Source organism: Microcebus murinus, chromosome 16 (genome assembly GCF_040939455.1).
Source record: "Microcebus murinus isolate Inina chromosome 16, M.murinus_Inina_mat1.0, whole genome shotgun sequence".
NCBI lineage: Eukaryota > Metazoa > Chordata > Mammalia > Primates > Cheirogaleidae > Microcebus > Microcebus murinus.
This window is the reverse complement of record NC_134119.1, coordinates 56,542,479-56,569,783: the sequence shown is the minus strand read 5'-3', so window position 1 is coordinate 56,569,783 and position 27,305 is coordinate 56,542,479. Positions and strand designations below refer to the sequence as shown.

The window sequence follows — 27,305 nt, the reverse complement described above, 5'->3', positions numbered from 1 at the left end:
CATTTTCAAGTTGCATTTTTCCTGGCCGACAGGGGAGGCCAGGGCAGGAAGAGGAGGGAGGGCAGCTCGACTCGGCCAGAGAGGAAGGGCCTGCTCCCTTCTCAGCCTTCTCTCCTGGTGGGCCCCCACCCCCAGGCCCTCAAGCCAACGGGGACAGAGGCTCCTGTAGAAACCAGGGAAGCCCCTTTTGCACCTGAACCTACGTTTGTCACCAGCTGATTCCCAGGTGCATTCCCAGACCCTTTCTTTCGGCCAACACACTCCCAAGAACCCTAAATGATACAAAAGGCTTCTTATGAATTAATCCTCCCAATCGGGCAATGCACTCTGAAAGCATTGGTGGTATCTATAAAGTGATGGAAAGTCAAAATTCACTCTCTGTCCGATCTGTATTCAGTGCCTCTGACTTTTGCTGCGTGCATTCACAAGCAGTTGGTGGGCCAGGCTGCAGCAGGCTCTGGGAGGTCCTGCCCCCCCACCCCCCCCCGGGGGGGTGTCCCTTGTGGACAGGCAGGGAAGGGCGGCTGCAGATGACTGACTTGCCTTGAGTGTGTGGGCCGGGGTCGAAGGCCCGGAGGGCTGCAGGACTGGCGCTCAGACCACCTCCTTCAGAGCCTTCTGGCTGGGAAGAGGGGTGGGGATGGAGCACCCCGAGGGGCAGTTAGCTGGGACCCCACTTTAAGCCCTGATGAGCCAGGGAAGGAACAAGGTGCTCCCTGCTCTGCAGCAGAATGGACTGGAGACACAGGACGCTTAACCTGCAGGGGTGGTCCAGCCGCTGTCTACAAGGTGCAGCCTTGGGGTATCTGGGACGAGATGGAAGATGCGGGGTGAGGGAAGAGATACTCACTGGGCCAGAGATGTCCCCTGTTCCTTGGCTCCTGTGCAGAAGTGCCTGCTGTGAGGACCTCCAGGAGCTGGCCGGGTGCCGGTGGATTCGGAAGAGGCACCATCCCAGAGCCCGTCCCCTCCCTGTGCACTGGCTCAGCATCTACACCCCAGCTGGTGCCTTACACATGTCTCTCCTCGCCCACACTGTGTGTGCAGTCTCCTCTGGAAAGCACTCTCCCGGGGCAGAGGTTCTGCCTGCTGAGGCTCAGGGCGGGCACACTGGCGCTGCCCGCTCTGGCCTTCCCCATGGTCCAGGCTTTGGCCTTCCCCATGGTCCAGGCTTTGGCCTTTCCCATGGTCCAGGCTCACTGGGCTCAGCCGGCGGGTTTGAGACTCCAGGCAGGCGGGGTGCACACCCCGGAGACCTCCCCCACCCCCAGCCTAGCGCCAGTCCTGAGCATGCCGGCCTGTGGGTGCTCCGGCAAAATTGGACACATCTGCTGCAGAATTTCAATATTATCGGACGGGTATCATGGTCTGGGGTGGGCAAGGGTCTTGGCGTTAAGTCAACAAGAGCAAACACACTATTTTAACTTAACGACTGGGTTTGTTGCGGAGCCTAGACAAGGGGTTTGGGAGCAGGAGGCTAGAGCCTTCCCTGATTACCTCCTTGGAGTCTCCACGTGCTTCTGCAGGCCACCAAGGCTCCCCTCAGGTGCAAGACGCATTTAGGCAGAGACCCTGCAAAGCGCCTGGGGGCCTGGGCCAGCCAAAGCCTCCTCCTCCTCCTCAAGCATTCAGAGCCCAAACCAAACCCCTTCCCCCGCCCAGCCCCTACCTCGCCTGCGGGGCCAGAGCTGCCGCCCCGCGCCGTCCCGCCTCTAGGGGGTGCTGACGGAGAGGTGGCACCGCCAGATCCCGCCGCCAGCTCAAAGGGGGGAGCCCCAAGGACCGCACCCCTACCCTCCCTGGCCTCATTTGAATATTTCATTGGCTGCCGCCAGTCTGGTCAATTTATCATGCAAATGCGGGTGCCCTGCGCGCCGGCGAGGAGCCACCGCCCGCGCTGCAGAGTGGCGCCCGATTGGTGGCCGAGACAGCGGCATTTGTAATATTTTTCTTTGGGCATTAGAGCCATTTACCAATGCCATCCCCGCCACTCCAGGCACTGAATCACAAGCCACTTAGAGGGTTTTATTGGCAGCTTTGAAACTTCTTAACATGCTCTTTTGTTTTCGACCCGTTTCTGACCTCCCTCCCCATCCCCCTCTACCCCCCAAAAGCTGCAGAAACTACAAACTACTTTCCCCCCCAGGAGACCTGGGCGCGCAGGTAACCTCCCTGCCTCATCCCAGGGAGGATGCAAGCTCTCTGGGGCTGGCACTTGGTAGACCCAACATAAATGACGCTTGGGAATTGGAGGAGGGACTGGGAGCACAGAGAGACCACAAAAAGAAAGCCGAGAGGAGGAGGAAGGAGAAACATCGGAAGTGAAAAAGGTAGGGAAAGAGAAGGGGCAGCAGAAAGGCAAAGAGAAGGGCTTCCCTGCAGGGAGGAAATCCTTGGGGTTTTCAAAGCCCGGGGAGATCAGAGACTACCTGCATGTCATATAATCTGACCCTTGGGGTCACCGCGTCCCCAGCAACCCTGACCCACCTCTGGTCGAACTGCAGGTGACATTCAGTCCAGTGTCAAGAAATAAAAATGAGAAAGAATGAGTCTCCAGCCCTGGTTGTACCTGTCTCATATCTGCCCTCCTGAGCCTCGGACTTAGGGGTTCCGCGCCTGTAAATTTAGAGACAAACATAAACCCCTAACGCCCAGGCAGATGAGCCAGCGAGGTAGGAAAAAGGAACATGGAAGCGGGATTCTTCACGGTCAGTTAATGAGGTCACCGGCCGCCGCGGAGAGCCGGAGAGCCGGGCTGTCTGGGCTGGCAGGACCTGGTGGTTTGGTTCCTGGGACCTCCTCCTCCTGCTGCTGCGGGGTTCCTGCATTCGAAGAGCCGGGGTTCCCAGCGCCCCACGCAGCGACGCAGACACTTGCGGGCGCCGGGCAGCCGCGCACCACGGCCGCGGGAACCCATGCGCGCCAGCCGGCCACGCGCTTCGCCAGGGGCAGAGCCTGCCGCGTCTACCTTTCTTGCAATTTTTTTTTTTTTATCTCTGTCCAAATGGTTTCCAAAATTTCACCCCAAATGGGTTGGGGCTGGGAGGACCGCGCCACCTTGGAGCGAGGAATTCAGGACATTCCCCGCGCAACCCGAGCTGGGCGCGTGGGACTTGATCGAAGGGCATTTGGACGGTAGCTGGGCCTTCCGAAATGACTTTAATGTGCATTCGTCCTCGTTAGACCGAAATACAAGGACTTTTAATTTTCTTTATTAAAAATGCGGTCTCTTAAAAAAAAAGTTTTTTGAAAGTTCGGCAAATGATTTGAACGAAGGAGGATGAAGAAAAAAGGACGCGTAAAGACCAGCGACCTCCGGCGCAGGGTAGTGGGGGAGGGGAGCCGGGCAAGGACATCCGGGACCTGTCTTGGGAAACCCTAGAAAGTGGCGGGTAGGAATCGCCCAGCCAGCGAGCAGGCACCTGGGTAGACCGTGTTTCCCTCCCCGCCCTCTCCCGGGATAACTGCATTCCCTCCCTCCTTCCCTCTGCTAAATGTATATATTTGTTTGTCTTTTTTTTTTAAAGATGTTATAACTGCCTGGAAATCCTGAATCAGAAAAAAAAATTAGGCATTGGAGAGGGGCACTTGCGGGCCCTGGCTCCCTTGGGGGTTAGACGACCAGGTAGGTCTGCTTCCACCCCAAATTCTCCTGCGCCCAGTTACGCCCAGGAGTTAGGAGGGTGGCGGGCCCAGCTCCGCTCCGCCCGCCCGTGCAGACTGAGGCCTCCTTGGTCTCTGCTTTCCACCTTGTCTTCCCCGTGTCTCCCCCGGGGAAGATCGCTAACCCTGTCCTAGTACTCCTTGGCCTTTGGAGTCGCGTGGTCCTGGCGAAAAACGGCGGGCGTGCCATGGGCACAGTCCGCAAAGTTGGGCCACACCTCTGCGCCCCAAGCCACAATCCATTTGCAAAGTGGGAAGCCCAGCCTGGCGGGGGAAGGTTGGGAGGGCGCGCGCGCGCACGTGTGTGCATATGCGTTGGGAACGTGGGTGGCGCATGACACTTCCAAAACCCAAGTCTTGACCTTGCGCTTAGAGAAGCCCCTGCTCTCCTTCAAGGTGCGCGCTCCCGCCCCCCAGCTCGCACCCAGGCGCGCCCCTTCGCAACTCTCCCACCCGAGGCCCCACAGAAGTGGCGTTGATATACCGCTCCGACTTCCAAGGTTTATTTCACGTCAAAACTGTAAAAGTTCTTGGGAGAATTTACAGACAAAACATCTGGTTCGTTCAAACAAAGCTAGGGGAGAAAGAGAAACAAACTTAGCTACCGTGCGAATGCACTTTTAGCAAACAGTTGACCGCCTGCGGGGAGGGCCTGGCCCCAGGGCTCCAACCCTGTGCGCTGTGGCGAGGCCAGTTTGGGGTCCAATTCCTGGTGGAGGTGAGAGCAGATGGCAGGATTCTTGGCTTCCAGCACACTTCCTCACCGCTGCATAGACCACACCGCGGGCGTGGGGAGGAGCGAGGAAGGCTACAAGCCGCCATCAGCCGTCCAGGTGAGCCCAGGCAGGAGGACACCTGGTGCCACCTCCCCCGCCCTAACCCGGCCCTGGGCTCCCTAACAGCCCACACCTCAGGCAGAAGCCCGCACACTGTGAAATGGGATGATGCTTGCAAGCTTCCAGAGAATGCTACCTGGCACGCCCTGTCCCTCCAGGTGGTCCATGGGTCCCTTGGGAACAAAAGGCAAACCCTCTCCAAAGTCAAGGCTTAGGCCCTGGATGCCTGGGAGGGGAGCCCACCCTCACCCCGCCACCACCATCCTGGAATGGCAGGCTGGAAGAGGCCTTATTCCCCCCAAATCATTTCTCTCGGTGGTGGCCACTCCAGACAAGGACACAGCTCGGCCTTCTCCGGGGCCAGGTGGGTTGTCACCCATTGCCCCTAGTCTCCACCTTGAACGGCAACCTCGGCCGCCTCCCAGTGGTGGCCCGGCTACGCCTTGCCCACAGGGACTTCACGACTCCTGGGTGGTGTGCAGCCGCTGGTCAAGCCCCTGTCCCTTGCCCCCTGCACACCTGTTCCTAGACACACCTGCATGTGACTTCTTTTCTTCTTCCTTTTCTCTGACACAAACTCATCCAAGTGGGGCTCAGGTTAGCCAAGGTCACTAATGTTGGGGGAGGGGATAGACCCCCACAGGTAGGCCAGGGCTCCTTGAGTTGGGAAAGCTAGAGTCGGATTTCTAACCCCTAACGGGAAGAGGCGGCATTTGGTGGGAGCTTTTCTACTGAATACGCCAGGCCGCGGAGGAGTTAGGTCCCCTTGGGCCTGCGGTGCGATCTTGGGAGGTCAGTGGGATCTTGGGAGGTCGAGATCGCAGTTCATGACCCCTGGGAATGCTACTACCACCCAGCCACTAGGTGAGCCACCCGGCCCGCTGTGTGAGTTGCCACCTTTCACTTATGAGCGTTCGCCACTGGATGTTGTTGTTGTTTTTTTTTTTCTTCGTGAGTGGTCCACTGCCCTCAGCCCATTTTTTTCCTCCTCCTATTTTTAGGGGTCTGAAACATTATTCCCGGAAACGCGGCACCTCCCAGAGGCGGGTGCATCTCACTAGCCGGGGAGTTTACTTTTCAGCGCGAGACTCACGCCGATGAGAAGTTACCAGGAGCGCGCGCGCGCGCGCGGGGCCGAAGCCTATTGCTGGTCTGCGGAGATAGCCGCCGCAACTCTTTGAAGAGTGGGGTGAAAAGATTTCAATGATGCGGTGTAATCTTCTGCAGAACCCCAGCTCCTCCGCCGCCGCCGCCGGGCGCGGGCTTTTCCGCCCTCTAGTCTAGCTCGCAGACAGTTCGGCCACTGGATGCGGGTTGCGAAAGCCCGCGCCCCCTGGACTGCGGTCCTTCCTCCCAGCAGGAAGGAGCCCCGGTAGGCGCCGCGCAGCCCTCCTCTGGCCTCCTGGGGACCCGAACTAGCTCCTCTGCGCTCGCCTGAAAGCAGCTTCTTGACCCTTCCAACTCGCGAAACGCAGAGGAAGCGCCGCTGCGCGGGTTTCCACCCGCGTGGGCAGCTCTGAGAGGGCAGGGCTCACCAGGCATGGGGACAGGAGTCTGTGCAGTAAGAGTAGGGTCGGGCTAAACGCCAGGCGCAGCCGCCTCGCGCTGGAGCAAGGGTCCAGTCCCTTCCCTCAAGTTCTTAGGGAGAGGACCGGAGAGGCCCTTTGGGCCCAGCAGGACGGATCAGGGACCTAAGTGCAATCCTTTACCCTCACGGACAGTTGGGGAGGGGTAGGGGGGAGGGGATGCACGAGGCAAAAAGCAAGAACTTGCAGGCCCCCCGCCCGAGGCCAAGGTCATCCCACTCTGAAGATGGGTGCGGGGACTCTCCGAAAGCTCTGGCTTCTCCAACACGTGGCCTTGCCCTTTCTCACCAAGTCGACAAGGTGAATGGCAGACTCAGTGCCACCCAGACACCACTTCTCCCTAAATAGCGCTGAGTTCTCACTGGGACCTGCGCCTCCTCCTTAGGCCGGTGCCTCGCAGGGCCCCCCCTCACCCAACCCCAGGCGTGGCTGGAGAAGTTTCAGCTTTGAGACCTGCCCGGCGACCTCGGTTATTCAGCCTAGGCCCCGGGTGACCCGGGTGAAGCCCCTGCACTCAGACAGCTTCCTGGTCTACAGTGTGCTCTGTGCGAATTGGGGACGCCTCCCTTCCTGCTCCCAGCCACACCTAGCCCGCAGAAGGGGCAGAGGACCTCCTGAGTGGAATAAAAGGACCAGGTCCACACCGCCCCTTTCCCTCCACCTGTCCCATCCCTGCCCCGGCCTGCAAAACTATTCACGTTTTGGGGTCCCGATACTAGGGTCTGGGGAGAGTGCGCGTGGCTAAACGAACGGAGAAGAGCAGGGGGCCAGACTGTGTCAAGCCGGGCAGGAACTCTGTTGGCGCGTCCCGGGCACGGCAGTGCGGTGGCGGCGCGCACTCCGCACAGCCCGTGTTGTGCGTGACGGGCTGTCGCCGCAATGTGCAGCCCAGTGACACTGATGGATGCGCCAATGGCTGGACGGACAGATGTTGGGGCGGATCGCACAGCGCCAGGCGCCCGAGCGGGGGAGGGCTAGGCAAGGATCCAGCGGCGGCGGGCGATGCGGGACCCGAGCTCAGGCCACTGCCCGGCCCGCAGGAGGAGGGGGCAGAGGGACCGGGGTTGCGAGAGCTTCCAGGGAAAGGAAAGGAGGAGGGAGGCACCACTAGGGCAAACTCCCAGCCTGGTGTGCGCGGCGCCCCGGGCTGTCGTGCGCACCCGCATCCCGCGCGCTAAGCGGGCGCCCGGCCGCTGGAAGGTGACCAGAGGCCGGCAGGAGCCGACCACGCGCGGCTAGACCCTCCTCCGGGCGACAGGAGCGACCAGGGCGCCCGCGGCATCTGCCGACTCACGGTTTCCTCGTTCGCGAGAAGCGTTTCCTGCCCCACGGCCGCGTCTCCCCGGCCTGGAGGGGTCGCCAAGCGCGCGGCCACCCGCCCCCGAGCGCCGCACGCACCGCCGGCCCCGCGCCCAGCCGCAGCCCGCCTCCGGCTCCGGCCCGCGCCCGCAACTCTGAGCGCCCCTGCGCGGGAAGGCGCTGGGGGCGGCCTCGTGGCCGGGGGACCGCGGGGCGCATCTGTACCGGGGACACGTCGGGCCGCGCCCAGCCCGCAGGCCGGGGGCGAGCGAGACTTGATCTTACCGTCAGGGTGAGACCACGGTCTCCAGGTCTAAAAGGAAAGAGAGCGTGCTGTGAACTTCTGAAACAAACTTGCAGAAACAAGCAGGAAAAATAAAAAGGAAGCAGGGCAGAAGAGGAGGGAGAAAGTGAGTGGAGAAGAGAGGACCTAACGAGAAGGACAGGAGGGAGACGAGGAGAGAGCTGGCTGCCGCCCGGGCTCTCGGGCAGCCGGGCCGGGGCGGGGGCGCACGCCCTGCCGGGTCTGCGGCCCAGGGGCGCGCGAGCCTCGGCCCAGGGGCGCGCCCGGGCGCAGCGCCGCCTGGGGGACCGCGGCCCGGCGGCCGCCCCCGCCCCGCCACCGCCGCCCGCAGCGCCCGGAGCCGGCCCCGCCGCGGCCGCCCCGCTCCCGGCCCAGGGAGACGCAATCGAGCCCGCAGCGCATCGATGCGCCGCCGCCCGCGCCGCTCGGGCTCGGGCTCTCGCGCCGCCGCCGCCGCCCGGGGGTCGCCCCCCTGAGTCCCAGCCCACCGCACTGCCGCCGCCGCCCGTGAGTGACCCGCGTCGCCCCGCCGCCGACGCAGCCCGGCCAGCGCCCCCTCCCTGCGGCCCGCCCGGCGCCTTGGCGACCCCAATCACCCAATCAATAATCAATCCCCCAGTCCAGTGCTGCCGGCGGGCTGGGCGCGGGGCGCGGCGCGGTGGCCCCTCCTGGGGGCGCCCTGGGCGGGGGATGGGCAGGGGAGCCCGATTTCCTCCTCCCGCCCCCGTCCCGCCCTCGCCCGTGTCGCGCCGCGGGTGGGGGTCGCGGCCCTGAGCCCGGGGGCGAGGGGCGGGGTGGAGGGACCCTGATCGTCCCAAAGTCGGGAGAGGAAACTTGGAGACGCCTCCTCCCGCACCGACCCCCTGGACCAGCCCAGGAAAGTTTGCCCCGGGAAAGAAATCCGGGGAAGTGGCGGCGGCGGGTCCCGGGGGAGGAGCCCGAGCGGCGGGGGGTCCGGGGGTGCCCCCGCCGCCCCAGCTCGCGGCCGCCTCCCCCTCGGAGGGCGCGGGCTCCCGTCTGCCGGCCTGGCATCCCCTCCCCGGGGGGCGCGGGCCGGCCCGGGGCTGCGCCCGGGGCTTCGGACGCGCGGGCGGAGAGGAGTGCGGGCCGAGCGGGCAGCGGGGGGCGGCCGGGGGCGCACGCGGGTCGAGAAGGGGGTGGGTGGGGGGAGCGCGCGCCCGGGACAGGCTCGGCGGGACCGGCGCCGCTCCCCTGCATGTGCGCTCGGGGCGGGGGCTTAGGGGCGGCACCCGCGTCCCCGGACTGGGCGGGGGTCCTGGGCCGGCCCGGGGCTGGGGGCGGGGGCGCGGCGCCCCCGCGGGCGGGCGACTGACACGATCATCTCCTTTTCCTTTAAGCTTGCCTGTTGCCGTAGCCGCCGCTCCAGCCGCGCCGCGGGCAGAAGACTGGACCGCTGCGCCCCGGGCCGCGGCAGCGGCTGCGCGTACCCCCGGGTGCCGTGACCCCCCAGCCTGGGGGCGGGGGCCGGGGCAAGACCAGCCCGGGCCGCTCCCGCGCTCCTCCCCCCACGCCTCTGCCCGCCCTCTCCGCCTCTCCCCACCCCCAGCCCCGAACCCCGCGCACCTCGTCTGGGGACGGGGCGGGGGGGGGCAGGGCCGCCGCTCCTCCCCGCCCCCTCCTCCTCCGGCCTCTGGAGCGATTTGTCAAACTTCCCATTCCGCCGGCAGCGCGGTCCTCCTCCTCCTCCTCCTCCTCTGCTTCCTCCTCCCCCCGCGCTCCTCCCTCCCCGCGCCTCCCTCGCCCGCCCTCCTTCTTCCCTCCGCACGTTCGGGGCTCGCGGCGGAGCGCGGCGAGGGGGGGACGCGAGAGTCGGGGCGCAGCAGCATCCTGCGGGCGGCCGCTCTCCGGGGGGGAGGCTGAGAGCAGGCCCGCCTCGCCCCCCCGCGGCCCGCCGCCCCTCCCTCCCTCCCTCTGCTCGGCCGGCAGCGGCGGCGGCGGCGGCGGCGGTGGCAGTCGCCGGAGGAGCATCATGCCGAGGAGGAAGCAGCAGGCGCCCCGGCGCGCAGCAGGTACGAACCGCTTCCCCTTCCTCCTCTCCTCCTCCTCCTCCTCTTCCTCTCCTCGCCCTGCGCCTCTGGCAGGCGGCGACCCGGCTCGCCGCCCCACTCCTTGCCCCTCTCCCGGCGCCCGCGCAGAGTAACTCCCGGCGCCCGGCTCGGGCGCTGCTCCCCTGTTTGGGTGCGTGCGCCCGGCTCGGGCACCGGCGCCCCCGGACGCCCCGCCGCGCTCTGCCCTCTCCGCTCTCGCGCCCACTCGGGGAACCGCTCTCGGGCGGACAGAGCCGGGCTGCCGGGTCCCTGCCGGCTCAGTGCTCTGGCCCCAGCGGGGATGGGAGGCAGCCCTCGCCTGCCTCTTTCCGTGGGGGGCAGGCGGGGTCACCTGAGTTCCCCGGGACACCTTCCGTGTCCTCCCGCGGCCGGCCGGCGGGGACAGCCCGGTGTCCGCCCGGGGAGGCGAGAGTGAGCGAGCCAGCGAGCAAGACTCTACTATGGCCACCTTGCTGCTAATCCGATCGAGTCTTTATTTATTGGGCCCAAACTGGGCACAGCGGTGGAAACCAGAGCGCATGGGGTCTGGGCATTGTCAGATGACTGTCAAGTCAGTGCAGGATGCTGGCGTCGCCTTCACCCCTGTTCGAGCTCTCTGGCCCTCACCCCTCCTTCTGCTGCGCCCACCCGCATCTCCTCCTAGCACTTAGTTGTGGGACATGTCTGAGTACTTTTTTGTTCCTCCTTTTTTTCTTTTTTCTTTCTTTCTTTTTTTTTTTTAACCAGGAGTGTCAACTCCTTTTAAGACTGAGCCAGTTTTTTTTTGTTGTTGTTGTTGTTGTTTTGTTTTGTTTTTTGGAAAAGGCATCACAAAAACCACACACACAACATTATTTTGCAATAATGTCGGTTGGGGGCATGTTGCCTTGAAGAAGGGTTTCTGGCCCGTTGCCACCCTTGATTTGATGACTGATTGATCGCCCGTCATGCTGCTGCCTTTGATCTATTCATTCCCAATAAACATCAATAAATCACTTGCAGTGGTGAGGCCGAGCTCTGTGACGTCAGGAGGGCCCTGTCAGTGCAACTTCGGAGATCTGGGGCAGCCTGCAGGGAGGACCACATATGGACTGTGATGTATTTTGATATAAGTAACACTCAGATGTGCAGAGGTTCAGATGCTGCCTGAAGGCGAAGGTTACTGGGGAGTTCATGTCTTCTCTTCTCTGCACTTCCTTTCTCTCACTTCTCTTCTTCTCTTCGGATGTCCCTCCCAGGGGAGGGCAGAGGGCAGGGTCAGGGCATTGGCTGGTGCCCTTTTTTGGGTCAAGGTGCACCCGTGGTTCCCCGGGTGCCCTTAATCTCCATCGTGCCAGCGGGCACCTCGGCCAGTGGACCTCACACAGTGGCCGCATTCTGGGCTCTAGACCCCTTTGCCCAGGGTCACAGACAGGGGATGCTATTTATTCTTCCTTCTCCCAGAAATGTACCTGCCTGCTAGTGTCTGAAGAAAAACCTCAGAGGCAAACAGGCTTGGCGGAGGGCTTGTGATGCAGGTTTTGCTGTGTTCTCTCAGTGTTGCCTAAATTTAGAAAGTTTGAGGATCCCAGTAGTGATTGTAGGGAGAGTGCCGCCTCCCAGCTCACCTCCTGGCTGGTGCTGTTTGCCCATCCCACCTTCTACTTTAAATTCCAAGCTCCAGCAATGAGCTTATCTACCCAAAATAAACTCTGAAACTTTGGAGGAATCCTTCACAAAGTTGGGTAGTAGGAATGTCTTGGGCTTCTTCCAGACTTTGAAAAAAAAAATTTTTTTTTTCCCTTTCCTTTTTGGATACACATTTTAAGGTATCTGTACGCCTCAATCAAACGGACCATATGTGATTACATCTTTGCATTTGGTTTAGTACTTTCTCTACGGTTCATCTTTTCTCTTGCACCCTGCCAACCTGAGAGAGTCTTGTTATTCCATAACTTCCTTCAGAAAATGCCAGAGCAAGAGGAAGCGTAGAGTGTTGGTTTTATTTATTTATATTTTAAAAAGCAACCTGTTCACTAACCCTTTTTTTTTTTGTTTGTTTGTTTGTTTGCTTGTTTTGCACCTTTTAAAATGCCAGCCAGAAAGTCTCAGGTCAGTTAAGAGAAAAAAAAAATTCATTTATATAAAAACTTGACTGCAGGACTAATAGGAGATGGAAGAATGGTTTTGCTCTATCAAAATGACCCGTCAAAACGACTTTGTTTCATATTTGATTTAATTGTCTCTCTTCTGACAGGCACATTCATCAATAGCTTAATGGTCAATCAGAAGTTGGCAGCGTGAGTGCTTTCTTTCTTTCCCATACCCTGGTTTTGGATTTAGTTTATCAGAATGCCTCTGCCTAATGGACGTGTGGAGGAGGGGAGTGAAGGCTGGTTGGAGAGCTACTTATTTAAGAAGAGTGCAGAAAAAAAAAAAAAAAACCTGCACATTTAGGCTGGTGATAAGTATGCACAGCCCAAAAAGTGAGTGGCGGCGTAAGGTCTTTTTGTTTTGTTTTTGTTTTTTTTTTTGTTTGTTTGTGGGTTTGGGTGGATAAGAAACTTCCCATTTTTTTTCCTCTTTTTTTTTTTTTTTTTTTTTTTTATAGTTCTCACAACTGCCAGTGAGAAGGCTCTTGCCTGCTTTTGTGGCCTGCTGGGAGCCAGGGCACATTGATTGCTTTGTAGGGAAGAGTGGGAGAAAGAAAGATGTCTGTGGATTGGTAAACTGGAAATCCAGTCCCCAGCAACCTTGAGAATACTCCAGAATTTTTTTTTTTTTTTAACCACCACCACCCCCCCACTCCAAACTGAAAGGTCCGCTCAGCCATAAAAAAAGAAAAGTTGTTTTGCCAGCTTCATTAGTGTTCACCTAATTAGCTGTAAACCTGATGGATCCCTGACAGCTTTAATGATTGGAGATGACAAGCTCGACGCTGTGTCATCCAGCAGAATTAGGTTTGCAGCTAGTTTGATGTAATCAAGTTGATATTACACAGTCCTGGCTGCCTTTAGTTGTGCATTAACTCAATTTTCTGCTGCAGGTGACAAATGGGCTTTGGTACCTGGATAATCATGTCATAGGAATTAGGGCCCTTTTAATGGTCTGGGGTAGAATAACAACCACAAAAGGCCGGGAGCTGTGCAACGACGTTGTGTAGACGCGGCACCCAGGTGCACCCGGGCTTTCTGTCTAGGCCGAGGGCAGCCCTGCTCTCCGGAAGGCCCAATCGGCCTCCAAGAATCTCTGAAAAGACATATTTCTGTACTTTAGGATTTTTTTTTTGTTTGTTTGCTTGTTTGCTTGTTTGATAGAAAATCATGCATAGCTTAGTGCCTTTTCCTCAGGGAGAGAGCAGATTCTTTACCTGCCGAAGGAAGAGAAACCTGGGTGGGAGTTGCCCTTTTTGAAACCTGTGCTGTCCAGGGGTGGCGTGTGTTTGTGCTGGACAGATGTTTTTTACTGCCCGGATAAGGTCAGAGACATGGGGTCAGGGAAGGACAGTGTCCTTCGGGAGAAACGACCATTGTCCCTTGCTTAAAATGGGACTGTCACCTATCTGTTGTGTTTGCTTTTGAACAAGTAGTCTCTGAAAAGAAAGAAAAAAAATAAATGAGCGTAAAATACTTACTGGCAGATAGTATTTTGCCCATTCATATTAATTTTCTGGAGGAAAATGTGAAATCATAAAAGGCCATTGCCTAACCTTCCAAAGGGGGATTAAAAAAAAAAAAAAAAGAATCCTCAATGAACAACAACTTGGCAGTGACCTTTTGAGTTTTGTTCGCTGGAAGAAAATAGCCTTCCATGGAGTTCTTAGGGGGTGGCATGGGAAGGTGGATGGCCAGGCATCTTGCCTTCTGTGAAGGTGACTTGGGCCCCTCGGGATGTGCTGGAGCCACAGAACACGGCAGGTCCCCGTGGGACAGGCAGAGGGGGCTCAGGTAGACAGGGCATGCCTGAGAGGGGGCCCACCTGGTGGCCTCCGGAGAGCACCGTCCTGAGTCTGGTCCCCACATCCGGCAAGCTCCAGAGAGAGGAGCTTTTCCCTGCTCTTGGAAAGCACATGGAGCATTCAGAAGGGCATTTCGGCACCAGCCTTGGGAATTTATTTGCTCTCAAACCTGCCATTTCCCCTTTGCACAGACTTAGCAGCTTTCCTTGCGCAGGTATCCTATCTGCTCTGCAGCAAGGAGGCAAAACCACTGTTTTTTGACCATTCTGTGCATTTCCTCCCCATCCCTTACCCCATTTGCTACGAAATGAGAGACATGAGAGGAACAATGCAGATTTTAAAGAGGAAAATCAGGAAGACGAAGGGGGAAAAAAAAAAAACAAAGGGGATGAGGGGCAAGGCTATTCCCCTGGACATGCACACTGGGAGGGAAGAGAATCTTCCAGAATCAGCTGCCGTGCCCCCCCCCCCATTATCTTGACACCTGTCAGTGAGGGCTTCAGTGCTCTCCAGGGCCACACTTGATTGTGAGCGGTTGATGTTGTCATTTTGTTCTCGGTTTTGCCTTGAGCGCGCTCATAAACGGGAGCCGGGTAGTCAATAACTGATGTATCAGCAGTTATCCCCGCAATTGCCTCACCAAGCCTGCATTTTTTCACCCTTTTTTTTTTTTTTTTTTTTTTTACTAAAGATTGTTTTTGCAAAGTGATTAAAATGAGAGGTGACTGCTCAGGGCCGTGGGAAATGCCACGGAACCCAGGTGAGTTTTGCAGAATGATAACCGTTCCTTTCATGCCCTGCCCCTCCACTTTGGGGATCTCTGGAAGGAGCAGGATCCACCTTCTGGAGGGCAGAGTGCCTGGACCTTCCTGGGTGCTCGCTCTCTCTTTCTCGCTTGCTCTCTCTCTCTCTCTCTCTCTCTCACACACACACACACACACACACACACACACGTGTCGTGGCAGAGCCAGGCAGGGTGACGGCTGCAACACGCAAGCAGCCAAGGAGGCAGGAGGCAAAGGAGTCGGGAAGTCCCTGGTCCGGGTGTGCACCAGCCATGTTTAATCCAATAATGCCACCAGCACTGCACAGTTACTTCAAGTGCAGTTTGGGAGGCTTTTCCTACCGGCCCATTTTTATTCCTGCCTGTCACTGGACTGACTGTAAAAATAGCTCCGGTCTTGTAGTAGATTAAAAAAAAAAAAAACATAATAATAATAATAAAAATAAAATAAAGCAGGGTGTGTGTCTACCCTTGTGTGCTAGTGTCTAGCTCAGTTAGGTGGCTGAGTCTTTCAAAAAAGCTGTTTTGCTGACACCCCTGTAGCACCCCTCCCCATGGGAGGGGAAACAGGACAAAAGACAGAACAGTGGCATCACTTATCCTAAACCCTCTCAGGTGTTCTCTGTTTCTCTCTCTCTGTGTGTGTGTGTGTGTTTTAGTTATGCTCCAAATTGTGGTTTCCCTGTCTGGAGTTTAAAAAATGAAAGGTGAATACAATATATTGTATTTAGTAACAATGATATGGACTGGTACATCCAGACAGATAATGCACAGCTGTAATTAGACTCAATAGACAGGCAGTCATTTTTAAATTCTTTGACACATGCATAAAATAGTCATATAATAAGATAAGATGACAATTTTATGTTAGGTTGATAAAGTGTCCCGATACATGCATTTAAATGTCTGTAAGCCTTTTTTTTAAAAAAAAAAAAATCCAGACAGATTAATTCTAGTTTCCAGTATTTGCAGTTAGTCATTAAATTAATTTTTTAAATCCTTACTAAACAATGACTATCAATATGCTTTTTCTCACCCCGCCTCTTTCTGGATTTTTTTTTTTTAAGAAAACGTGAATTGTGAAGGAATGGATACACAGACATAGCAGTTTTTCTTAATTTTTCAACATTTGTAGAAATTTACGTTAGATGTGGACTTAAAAATTCAGGTCACTGTTTGTGAGTAGAATAACGCTATGCATTTTTTGGAAGGGGAAGAAAAAGACAATAATGAACATAATCTGCTTATGACCACTTGCCCGGACAACTGTCTTACTCCAGGTCTCAAAAATCTTTGTTGGAAAGATTATACAGTGTCCTTGACCAAGTCCTGAATGTTTCATAAGCCCCGTTTTGAAAAAAAGAGAAGACATTTGTAGCACATGCATTTAGTTCGATCAGCATTTAGATTCTTGGGTGGAATCACTTTCAATTCTGCGAATTGTTTTAGTGGTTCGACAAGGATGGTCTGAGACGAGTACTGGTGGTTGGTGGGGGGGGGGGAGAGTTTCGCTAAAGGCCAAGTTACCTGGACTTCTTGCTCATCTCCTCCCCGTATTTTCTCAGATACGCAAAGGTGTGGCTCTTGAAGAGTAATTTAGATTTGTTTGGGCTTAATGATAAATTATTAATTCATACTGTCAGGACACATGTTATTAATTATGACTGTGTTTTCTTCATCCAGAACAGCTGTTGGGAAAACAGGGGTAGGTTCCTCGGGAAGGAACCAAGGCAAGAAACTTACTAACTCCTTGTCATCGTGGTATTGCTGGGTGCCCCGGCATTGAGGATAAAGGATTGCAGGGGTGAGGGGGTAGGGGGACGGAGAGCCCTGTAGTTCCAGACCACGATGGGCACTGGCAAACACTAACTCATGTACATTTTTTAGAACACAAGCCTTACTGTCAAGGCCTTGAGTCCACTCGTGATACCTGCTTTATTCCGAAGCCGGTTTTGTATTGGCTGAGCTACATTCCACCAATTTCTCTTGTTTTTTTTTTGTTTTTTTTTTTTCTTTTTCCCTTTCCCTCCTTCTTCTTCTTCCTCGGTGGTAGGCCAAGAAGGTCATGTTCACAAGTTCATGGTAGCAGAAAACAAAATACTCAGAATGCTTGTTTGTTTTCCAAACTGGAACTCATCCTTCATGGAGAGCTCAGGGCTGCTTGGTGATCTACGTGAGATGACTCAGATTCATTTACTTTTGATTTTCCATCCTCATCATTAAATCTAAGCCCTATGTATTCAGTTTCCTCCGAGTTCTTTGAGAAATGCATGTTGCATAAAATAGGCAATTTTTAATGAACAATTTAATGTAAATGGGTTTTGAATTTAAATTAATATTAATGAAGCCTTGAGTGAATTTATTTTGCATACGTAAAGACTTGTAAGTCTCTCACCCATGTGCTTTTCTCCTTTATGTAGTAACATTGGTTGGGTGGATTAACCAGCCACCTTTAAACGATTTACATTTAAAAAAATTAAATTGATTTTTATATGTCCACCAGTGCCGGCGTATTATTAAGGCAAAAGCGTTACTTCATTTTAAGGAAAAAAATATACCTCATTTTCTATAAACCTCCTGGTTTTCACTACTCTGCAAGCTGCTGTGGGTTTGGCACTGCTGTGGGAGAAAGATGAATCCCAACAATAGTTACTACAATCAAGATGTTTTCTTTCTTTGGCTTAACTCTAATACATTATGTATCTTAGAGTGATGGGAAGTTCTGTAATTAATTCTGTTAGATGTAATTGCTATAATCACTTTGATGTTACACATAATAAGGGTAATATGGTAAGCACATAAAAAAAAAAAAAAACATAAACACCTTATTGTGACAGGGTTGCTAGAATTCCTTTCTCGTCAAGTCTGGTTTATGGACAAATGTCCCTGACTATTTTTGGGCCCAGGTGACAATTTATTCGAGCCGTGTTCATTGATATTCCAGAGGAGAGGCATTTATTGGAAAAGATGGGCCTTGGCTTGGAGAAGGGTCCGCAGGCTGGTTGCCTAGGAGTCTCAATGCCGGATTTTCTGAAAGATGTGGCTAATTAATAAAAGGTGACCATTATCTTCCGTGGACCAGAGAGGCACACACGTCAGAAGTGGCCGTGGGTTGAGGGAAGCGTGTGGCACGGGAGAGGGTGAGGGGCTGGGGGGAAGGATAGGGCTCAGATCAAAGGAAGTGCTGTTCTGTGGGTGTTCTCATGGCGTGGGATTGTGGGAAGTGCCGTGTGCGTGCGTGTGTGTGTGCGTGTGCATGTGTGCGTGTGTGAGAGAGACAGAGAGAGAGAGAGAATGCAGGCATGTGTTTACGGGGAAGCAGAGAAGGCCACCTTCCTGTAGGAGTGCAACAAGGGAAATAAGATGCATGCTCTTTGCTACATCATTATTATCCTGCACCTTTCGTGGGGGAGGCAGGGGGCGGTGCCTAACTGTTGCATGACGTCTTGGTTGCCGGACCGACACCTGAGCGGTGGAGACCCCCCACCCACCCTGGATCCAGGGCCCCGCAGGACAGGACACCAGGGAAGTTTGTCTGAGACCCCGAGCACACAGGATGCCAGTGGGATGTTTCTGTGAACCCATGCAGATTATCCTTTGCCAGTGCAGCTTGCAGGAGGTGGGGAGGTGGTGGGACAGGAGACTTAGCATGTCACCTTCCCCTCCAGAGACCCTGCCGTCACACCAGCCGGGGGGGGGACCCGTTAAAACGCCCACAGCGAGCGGCGCCCTGTCCCCAACACTACGGAGGTCTGCAAGGCCCCGTGAGCCTCCCGGTTTCAGTGTGCACTGCCCACACGTATGTTGCATTTTCTGACGTGTTGCGAGCGGTCGTATGCAGACGTACAATGAGAGAGTGCACGTGCGGGAAGAGGATGCTCGGGTGTCTTTGGAGGAAGCAAAGGTGTGCTAAGGTGATGGAGAGAGGGAAGGTGAAGCGCCGTGGTTCCCTGGCCGGTGCCCAGGGCCTGTGGAGCCCAGTCTTGCTGCCAGCGTCACTGGGCTGGGAGCAAAGGGGCTGGGGAAGCAGGGCCTGCCTCCTGGCCCTGGGGCCTGCATCCTGCTCTGAATGCCAGGTGAGCAAGGGCAGGAGGAGGAGGAAGGTCCTGGCCTGGTGCTCTGGGCCTGGGCTGCAGATCAGACCTGCAGCAGCAGCCGCTGGGACCACCAGCCCTCACGCGGCCGCGGCGGGGACTCCCAGAGTCTGGGTTTGATGGGCCGCGTGATAAAAGGTCCGAGGACTCCTAGGCCCCAGCCACCAGGGCCCGGGCTGCTGACATCCTTCTCAACTTTGACAGCTCCTTCCTTTTCTCTCCTCACTGCCAAGGTTTTCTCAACCGAATTTCCCCGCCCTCCCGCTCCCCTCCCTGCCTGCCGCCCACCCCTTCCCTCCCTCTCCTTTCTGTGTGTGTGTGTGTGTGTGCGTGTGTGTGCGTGTGCGTGTGTTGTTTCTCTCGTTTCATGTTCTTGATCAGTCTCAGATGCTGGGAATTATTTTTTTCCGGGCGGGAGGGGGAGTGTTGCTTTAGGTTTGTGGGCTGGGCAGGTGTGAGAGGAAGTCTGTGTGTGTGTGTGTGTGTGTGTGTGTGTGTTTTTTTCTTTTTCTTTCTTTCTTTCTTTTTTTTTTTTTTTTTTGTACTGTAGGCCTGTTGCTAATTAATGTTCCTCCATAAGATTCTGTCGGAGTTGAGTAATGTTTTTGATCTTTATGCCTGATAACTGCATACTTAATGAGATTTCAAAGCTGTGAGTGCAGCTCCCTACAATTATTGACAGATGCCTTTTCTTTGCCATTGGGTTCAGCTTCATAAATCCTCCCGCCGTAATGAGGTTCAGCGGTGCCACCCTGGCAGTGAGCTAATGAAAGGGGGAGGGCGCGGCGCTCATGGCTGTCTGACACATTTTTTTCCTTTAAAATTTACTATGCAGATGTCAAGCTGTGGGACGATTACTTCAAACATGCTAATTTTTATCTTGCTTTTGTGTCAGCCCTTTGCCATTAGGAAAAAAAAAATAAATAAATAAAAAAAAAAAGGACTAACCTGAGACTCCCATTTCTTTTCTTTTTTTTTAAGTGGCATTTTTTTTTTTTTTAATGACCCGTCACGTGTGACTGCTGGGGACTTTGACACACGCGTGTGTGGCCTCTTGCGGGTGTCCGGCGACCGACCGACCGACCAACCAACGGGGTTTGGTGCTTTTTTTTTTTTTTTTTTTTTTAATCTCTCCTGGCCCCGCCAGCCACTGGAAGGGCAGGGGGAGGACAGAGTGCCATTTCCCCAGCCCGCGCCCGCCCGTCCCCTTCCTTCGTCGGCCCGCCTGCCCTGAGTGTGCACTCGAAACGTGGGAGAATTCATTTCGGAGTTCTGAAACTAAATCCTGGTGGAGAGGAGCCGCACCGTGCCAAACAGTCGATTTCCTTTTCAGCGGAGTCATACATCACTGACCCACCCTTCCCTCCTGACAGAATGACATATGTCATTTATCATATGGGCCCCGGCCAGACAGCAGGGAGGGGAGGAGGGAGGCCGGGCTCCATGTGATGCTGTCTCCTCCTCCTCCTCCTCCTCCTCCTCCTCCTTCCCCGGTGGTGCTGCAGTGCCTGGCCCGGTGGGGCTTGCAGGAGAGAGCTCTGCTGATTTGGCAAGAGGGAGAGGGAGGGGGGAGAGGGGAGGCAGGGGCGAGGAGGGGCGTGCAGGATTGGCAGAGGCCCGGGGAGAGGTTATGTTCTTTCCTATTATCTGCTAAACCACGCTGTTCCGCCTTTGACTCTGTCCTGACTTTTCCCCTCTGTGCCCCCCCCTTCTTTTTTTTTTTTTCTTTTCCCTGCCTTTTTTTTTTTTTTTCCTTCTTTCATCTAGGAGGGAGGGGGGTTGGGAAAAAAAAAAAGAAGAAGAAGAAGAAGAAGGCTGACAGCTATCAGTCAAGCCGCCCGGCTGGGGAGGGGTACTGTAAATGAATCTCAGGGCTCCTGGCTTCGCATGATTCAAACGTGCCTTATTGAAGATGGATGTCCCCTAAAAAAAGATTGATGGTGGGTGCCGGGCTCCGGGTACCATTTATCATTCTGAATATTATTTAGACTTGCCGGGTAAACCTGTAACTTGAGAGTTGGTCGAGCAGGGGGCCGGGGAGAGGCCTCTGTGTGTGTTTCTGTCGATCGGCCTTGAGCTCTCCTTGCTGCTGGACAGGCACAAGCCTCCCATTGACAAGAGAGAAGAAACCCCCTCCTGCCTCCTTACCCCCACCCCCCCCAAAAAAATAAAGCTTTGGGGGTGGGAAGGAAGATTTTAATTTTGAATAATTTCCAAGGACACAGGGGGGAAAAAAAATGAAGTATCTCTGATGTACACTCAAGCTAGCAGGCAACTTTCTCTCTGTCTCCCTCCCTCCCTCTCTCTCTCTCTCCTTCCTCCCTCTCTCTCTCTCTCTCTCCTCCTTCCTCATGGAAGCACTCACGTACAAAACATTAAAATATAAACAGAGCTGGAGTTGCTGAAGCCAGAGCCCTTGCCTGATTTTTTTTTAAACTCTTGTGTCATGCTTCTGTTTTTTTTTTTTTTTCATCTTCTTCTTTTCCAATCTGTATCTGAAAGGCTTAGCACAATATAACTATTAAAAAAAAGAAGAAGAAGAAGAATTCTGGTTGGCTTGGTGAGGAGTGTGAGAATGAAGAGACGATGTAAAGACTTCCAGGTCTGGGGGAAATATTTCAGATTTAAAAAAAAAAAAAAAGATGTTTTGCCGGTCCCTGCTCCCCCTCCCCCAGGCTCTGGGCAGCCCCTCCCCTTTGTGTCTGCACTCTGTCCCCCTCCGCCCGGCCCGCCGACCCCCGCCTGGACTGATGTGCACAGCTGTTTCCAGGCCCTGCCAGCCAGTCCCTTCTGGTTCTTTTGCTCCCTTGAGCGCTGTGCACCCGGACACCCCCACCTACTGGAGGTATTTAGAGACGCGTGCAGGCCGGCTTAGATGGAGCCCCCAGCTGCTGGGAGGATCCTGCAACCTCTTCTCCTGCAGCAGAAGCCTTTTTGGGGCCTGGTTCCCTGGTGGGAAAAGGAAAACCAGAAAACAAACTCTGCTGGCCTTCCTCCTCCTCTTCCTCCTCCTCCTCCTCCTCCTCCTCCTCAGCCTCCTCTGTCCACCAGGAGAGCCCCGATAGTCCCACGTAACTGGCAGGGATTCTATGAGATCTGTGACTTTATTTGGGTTTGCTAATGAAACAGAACGCTTCTCCTATGACTTAAGGTGTGGACATTCATTTTAAAATAGGATGGCAGAGAAAGTTAGACCAGAAGAGTTTTGTTGTTGTTGTTTTTGTTTTTGTTTTTGTTTTTTTTTTAAATCTAAAGAAGGTGACAATCTCGAATTTGTGAAAGGGCTGGAGCGTTCGTATCTTGCCGCTTCCGGGACAAACTTTCCCCTGACGTGTAAAAAAAGCCTGCATGTGCCCTGAACAGGAAAGGAATAGAGATGCTACGGGTTCGCTCAGTGACTCCAGGCAACTTTGTGTGTGTGTGTGTGTGTGTTTTGAAATAAGTTTATTAGCAGTCTAACACTTTGCACGGCACGCAAGCATCACTTAGGATTCACGTTTGGTGTCCCCCAGCTGCTTGCCCCAAACCGGGTAGCGTCAGATCTGTGCCCTTCCTGGGCGCCCGGAATCCTATCCAGCTGAAAAAAAAAGACGATATTGTTCTTTGCTGTGACTTCTCGGAAGAAGGCAAAACTTTGGTCGCCTGCCCTTGCACCTGGGCAGCGTTGGAGGTAATTGGAGTACAAGAGTCCATTTGCAGGGACGATTGTAAACACCTTCGCTACAAATGGCATCGTCCCATTTTTACTGATTAGAAAAAAAAAAACAACTTTGCTATTAATAGGTGCAAAGTCCATTTCAGGTATAATTGGTGAGGAGCTGAGTGCACTCATGGGAAGAAAGCTTGTTTTGTTTTTTGTTCGCTTTTCTTCTTATCCCCTTTTCTCAGTTTTATGGCTGGAGACATGATTTATTGCAGCCATCCATCTTGGGGGTTCATCCATCACATCCGGGTTGCTAGGAGATCGTGGCAGCAGCTGTTTGCTCTGAATCAGACAGAAAAGTTGTCAATCATCAAAGGCAGGTGAATAGCATTAGAAACACGCTATTGTCAGACGGAATAATTAATCAAAGAGAGAAAAGATAATTAAAAAGATATGACCCCTTGCAAGTACTTGCTCTGGGTTGCCTGGAAGAAGAAAAAAAAAAAAAAAAAGAAAGAAAGAAAGAAAGAAAAAAAAAAAAAAAGAAAGAAAAACTGCCTGGTCTTTTCTAGACACTTAAGCAGCTGAGGGCTGATAAAATATGCACTCCGCAGTGCATAGTTTTTAATTAATTGAAAAAGGTTCAACATTCAAAGACGGTGCTAGAGAAGAGTCTGATTATGAGCAGAAGTAATATTTATTGTTTGCTTGAAGGGCTTGACACAGAGTTCTAACTTTCTGTTGCAAACCTCTGGCTCCCGGAGGGGAGGCGGGCTGAGGTCTTTAGGTGGCCCCGTGGAGCCCCGAGCCTGTTCCCTGCGCTCTTCCTGGGCTGCTCTGTGTAGTCTCAGACCTCGAAGAACCGGAGTGGGACCCTGCTAGCCGGGGCTGCACCCCCGTCCGCGGTTCTCTTGCATCTGAAACCACTGAGTTCCTTAGAGAATAGGATTTCCTAAAAAAAAAAAAAAAAAAAAATGAGGGTGGGAATCTTGGAGGACATGTGGTCCACCTTCAGGGTCCAGGGAGTGAGCTCTGTGTCACCTCACCTAACTGGAACCCTCTCTAGGCCCCCGGGGACGATGTAGAAGGCATCTCGGTGTGGCCCCGCCGGGCACATCATACGGCCGCATCCTGAGAGTGACAACCTGGCATCGCCTTCTGATAAGAGGCACCCCACCAGCCCCCCAGTCGTGGTCCAGAGATAATTCGGGGTGCTCGTTTCAGCCTCTGGAATGTATTCATGGATTAGGAAGTTCGTTCTTGCTTCTTTTTCTCCGAAGCTAACATATTCTGGGGGAACTGGAAAATGTATTAAAGACTAGATAGAAAGTGGCGTGTATGGAGTTGCTTTTCAGTTAAATATGCTGCAAACCCTGAAACAGATCTACTCTTTTATTTTTGGATACTATGCTTGATTTTCACACCATTCTCTTCCCAAAGAATAGCAGGACTTCTAAAATTAGCAAGAGGAAAAAAGGCTTGAATATTAGAATTCATGAGAAGGGAAAAAAAAAAAGCAACAGTTTTTTTTTTGTTTTTTTTTTTTCCAGTTGGGACGCCGGTTTCAGGATGCACCCGATCAGGGCGCCAGGGACTGTGTTTCTTGCTCCTGACATGTAGCAGCTCTGGGGACCCATTGCCAGGCGTCCCAAGGGGGTCTCTGGCGGCCCTGCCTCAAGGCGTGACATCTGTCTTCTCCCGTGCTATGCATGGAGCCCACTGGGGGTGACAAAGTTCTGACCATTCGATGACAAAGTTCTGACCATTGGACATCTCACCTGTTCAGGTGGCTGGAGGGAGTGTTCCCTAATCAGAACGTGTCCACCTCCGGGGGACGAGAGTGACTTCGAGTCACTGCTTGGGTTCTTGAGCCAGAAGCTCCTGTCCCGCCTTCTGAGCTTTGGAGTCAGACCCAGAGGCAACCGGGGATCTCTTGCATTTTCTGGCCACCAGGTAGCAACCGCCCTTGACGTTTGGCGTTTTCTGGGGCGGTGCCCATTCTTGACCAGCAAGGCGCTGCGCTGGCTGGGATGCCTGGGCTGCCAGGTGACACCTGACGGAGAGCTCCGGGTGGCCGGGCAGAGGAGGGGGCCCTCCCGCTCGCTCCCTGCAAGACCTGGCTGTTTGGCGCGGGGCCGCAGGAGTCCTTCCGCTCGGCCTTTTTGAAGGACAGCCTTGTCTGACAGTTGCCATCTCCCCTTCCCAAATAACTGCTGAGAAAGCACGCCGCTTCGTGTCAGCCAAAGCAGGCCCAGAACGTGGCGGTTCACCAGGGAAGGACATGGCAGGGGAACTTCCCTGCGAATCATCTACGGTAGATTTGCGAATTCACATGTGGAAAAAAATGTCAGCCAATGAGACTGAAATTCGCTTCCTCTTAAAAAAATAAAATAAAATAAAGGAAAACCCAGCAAAGGTGAAGAAAGGGAAAGGTCTTTAAGTTTTGAGAAGTGGGTGCAGGTCGTTTTTTTTTATCTGGAGGCTTGAAGGGGATCTGACACTTCTTGTCCCCCAGGTGAGCCCTGGGTGCTGTTTTTGGGACTCACCGCGGGAGGGAGGGAGGGTGGGCCGGTTGCTCTTGGGAGCAGCGGTCCCCAACCTTTTTGGCACCAGGGACCGTTTTTTTTTCATGAAAGACAACTTTTCCACTGACCAGGCCGGGGAGGGGGAATGGTTTTCGGGTGAAAAAAGTGCATCACGTTTACTGTGCACTTTGTTTCTACTATTGTTACATTGTAATTTATAATGCAATAGTTACACAGCTCACCGTGGGTCGGGGGCGCCTGCTTTAGCGGAGGTTTGGGGTGTGTGTGTGTGTGTGTGTGTGTGTGTGTGTTGGCCAGGATTTTAGCATCTCTGTCCCTGGATTATGGTTTCTTTGGATGTCGAGGGGGGAGAAACACAAGCCTCTCGTGTCTCGGCGGGTTGGGCAGGGTGGAGCGCTCAAAGTCCTATTTTCACGGTGGCGAGAAGACCTAAGCCTTCGCGGACCCCGGCGTCAACCGGACACTTGAGTGTTTTTTTTTCTCTCTGAGAGACGTGGGTTTCCCTCTAGAAGTTCAGGGAGACAAGGTCACCCTGGAAGCCACCCTGGTGGTTTTTCCTAACTCGGCTGCCGTGGCCGAGGAGCGAGCTGAGCCCCAGCCCTGCCTGCCGGCTCCCTCTGGGAGGCCACGGAGAGGAAGCTCCGATTGACCCGTGTGAGTCCCCCTGGGCGAGGACATTCTGAAGCCCTCGCAAGAGCTCTGTGTTTGTGCAAGATGCAGTCGTCATTTCTCATCTACTCATTTTCCTCGTGGAAAAGCACCTCGGAGAGGGCAGAGGTTCACGGGTTGCAGGAGGAGAAGATGGGGTCACCCGTGGGTTTCCACGGGGTGCAATGCCCCCCCCCCTCCTTTCCCCACGTCCTCTAGTTCTTGCCTTTGCTCCTGCAGCCGGGCCTGTCCTGCAGCGGCTCCTTGCTACCTATCAGTTAGCGAGTGCCACGTCCCTGGGAACGGGAGGCCGTGGTTGGCGGCGCTTTCTCTTGCTTTTCCGCGTAAAACAAGGAGGCCGCGTGGGCCCCGCTACGTGGCCGAGGCCCCCACTGAAAGATGGCCAGGCGAATAAGTAGTAGGACAAACACGCCATCAGCCGGGTCAAGGAAAAATAAATAAAATAACAGCCTGTTCTCGGTTCTCGGAGCCCTGCAGCGCGAGCTGGTCCAGACCCGGTCCTCCAGCTCCCAGACTTCCTGATGCCGGGCGGGTGGGGAGGCAGAAAGTCATTATTTGGAAACACCCGTCCTTGTTGCTTGTGTGGAAAGAAGGGGAGTATTTTTTTTTTTTTTTTTTTTTTTTTGAGACAGAGTCTCGCTTGTTGCCCAGGCTAGAGTGAGTGCCGTGGCGTCAGCCTAGCTCACAGCAACCTCAAACTCCTGGGCTCGAGTGATCCTTCTGCCTCAGCCTCCCGGGTAGCTGGGACTACAGGCATGCGCCACCATGCCCGGCTAATTTTTTTTTATATATATATCAGTTGGCCAATTAATTTCTTTCTATTTATAGTAGAGACGGGGTCTCGCTCTTGCTCAGGCTGGTTTTGAACTCCTGACCTTGAGCAATCCGCCCGCCTCGGCCTCCCAAGAGCTAGGATTACAGGCGTGAGCCACAGCACCCGGCCAGAAGGGGAGTATTTTAACATTTCTCCCCGGGGGGGGGGGGGGGGAAACACAACTTTGATTACTGGACGTGTTCTGGGGGTAATGGTTTTTCAGTTCAACAAACAAGTCCTTATGAGCCTGCGTGCGGGCACCTGGTGGAGGTGGGTGGCAGGGCCATTTTTAACGGGAACTTTTGCCGGCCACGGTTTGGGGTGGGGGTTGGGGGGGCTGGCTGGTCCAGGTGGTCGCCTGGCAGGGTGGGGGGGGGCGGGATACTCGCTTGGCACCAAGAGGCGACTCTGGGATGGACCCTCGTCTCTCTCTCTCTCTCTCTCTCTCTCTCTCGGAGCCCCATAACTGCGAGGGTGTGCGTGTTTGTGTTCTGTTGCAAACGGAACATTCCGAGGCCTTCCCTCGGTGGTTTAACGTGGATTTGCCTGGAGAAGATAGCGCGCTCTTCTGCATGCCGAGGGGTTTGGCTGAGGATTCTTCTGGTCGGATGGCCTGTTTGGGTGACAGATGATAAGGGGGTTAGAGAGGCGGATCAAAGTCCTGTGTGCGGGGTCTGGCTATTGTACAGGGGGCTGGCTGCAGGAAGGAGAGCTCAGGCGTGGGAGACCAGGGGGTGGGCTGGGGTGGGGCTGCCGTCTCCCCCAGAGAGATGCTGCCCCAGGACCCATGCATGCTCTCGGCCACATCCTCCCGGCTCTAGGTGTTGGCGGGGAAGGGCAGCCGCCTCTCTCTCTGGGCCTTGGACCTCCTCCACGTGGGCTTAGAAGGAGGAGAACGTACCCTACACGCATTGCGGTCCCACCTCCGGGACCCTCAGGGGTGGACCGTCACCTTGCTTTATTTTGCCCCGTTTCTTTTCTTCCTTCAGCTCCTGTCTTACTTAGCCTAAGCTCCAGTTGCAACCCCCTGCCCTAGATGGCTTCCCTCTGCTTCACGTGACATTTGTGCCGTGGTGTCCGTG

At 54.7% G+C, this 27,305-nt stretch overlaps 1 protein-coding gene across 1 annotated transcript in view; it reads left to right on the top strand.

Moving 5' to 3' along the window:
• The first annotated feature begins 9,478 nt into the window (after positions 1 to 9,478).
• Positions 9,479 to 27,305, top strand: part of TSHZ3 (teashirt zinc finger homeobox 3) — a 79,015-nt gene continuing 61,188 nt past the window's right edge. Inside the window, exon 1 of the mRNA XM_012775191.3 lies at positions 9,479 to 9,718. Coding sequence (XP_012630645.2) covers positions 9,679 to 9,718 — 40 coding nt within the window. The 5' untranslated portion in view covers positions 9,479 to 9,678. The remainder of the gene's footprint in view (positions 9,719 to 27,305) is intronic.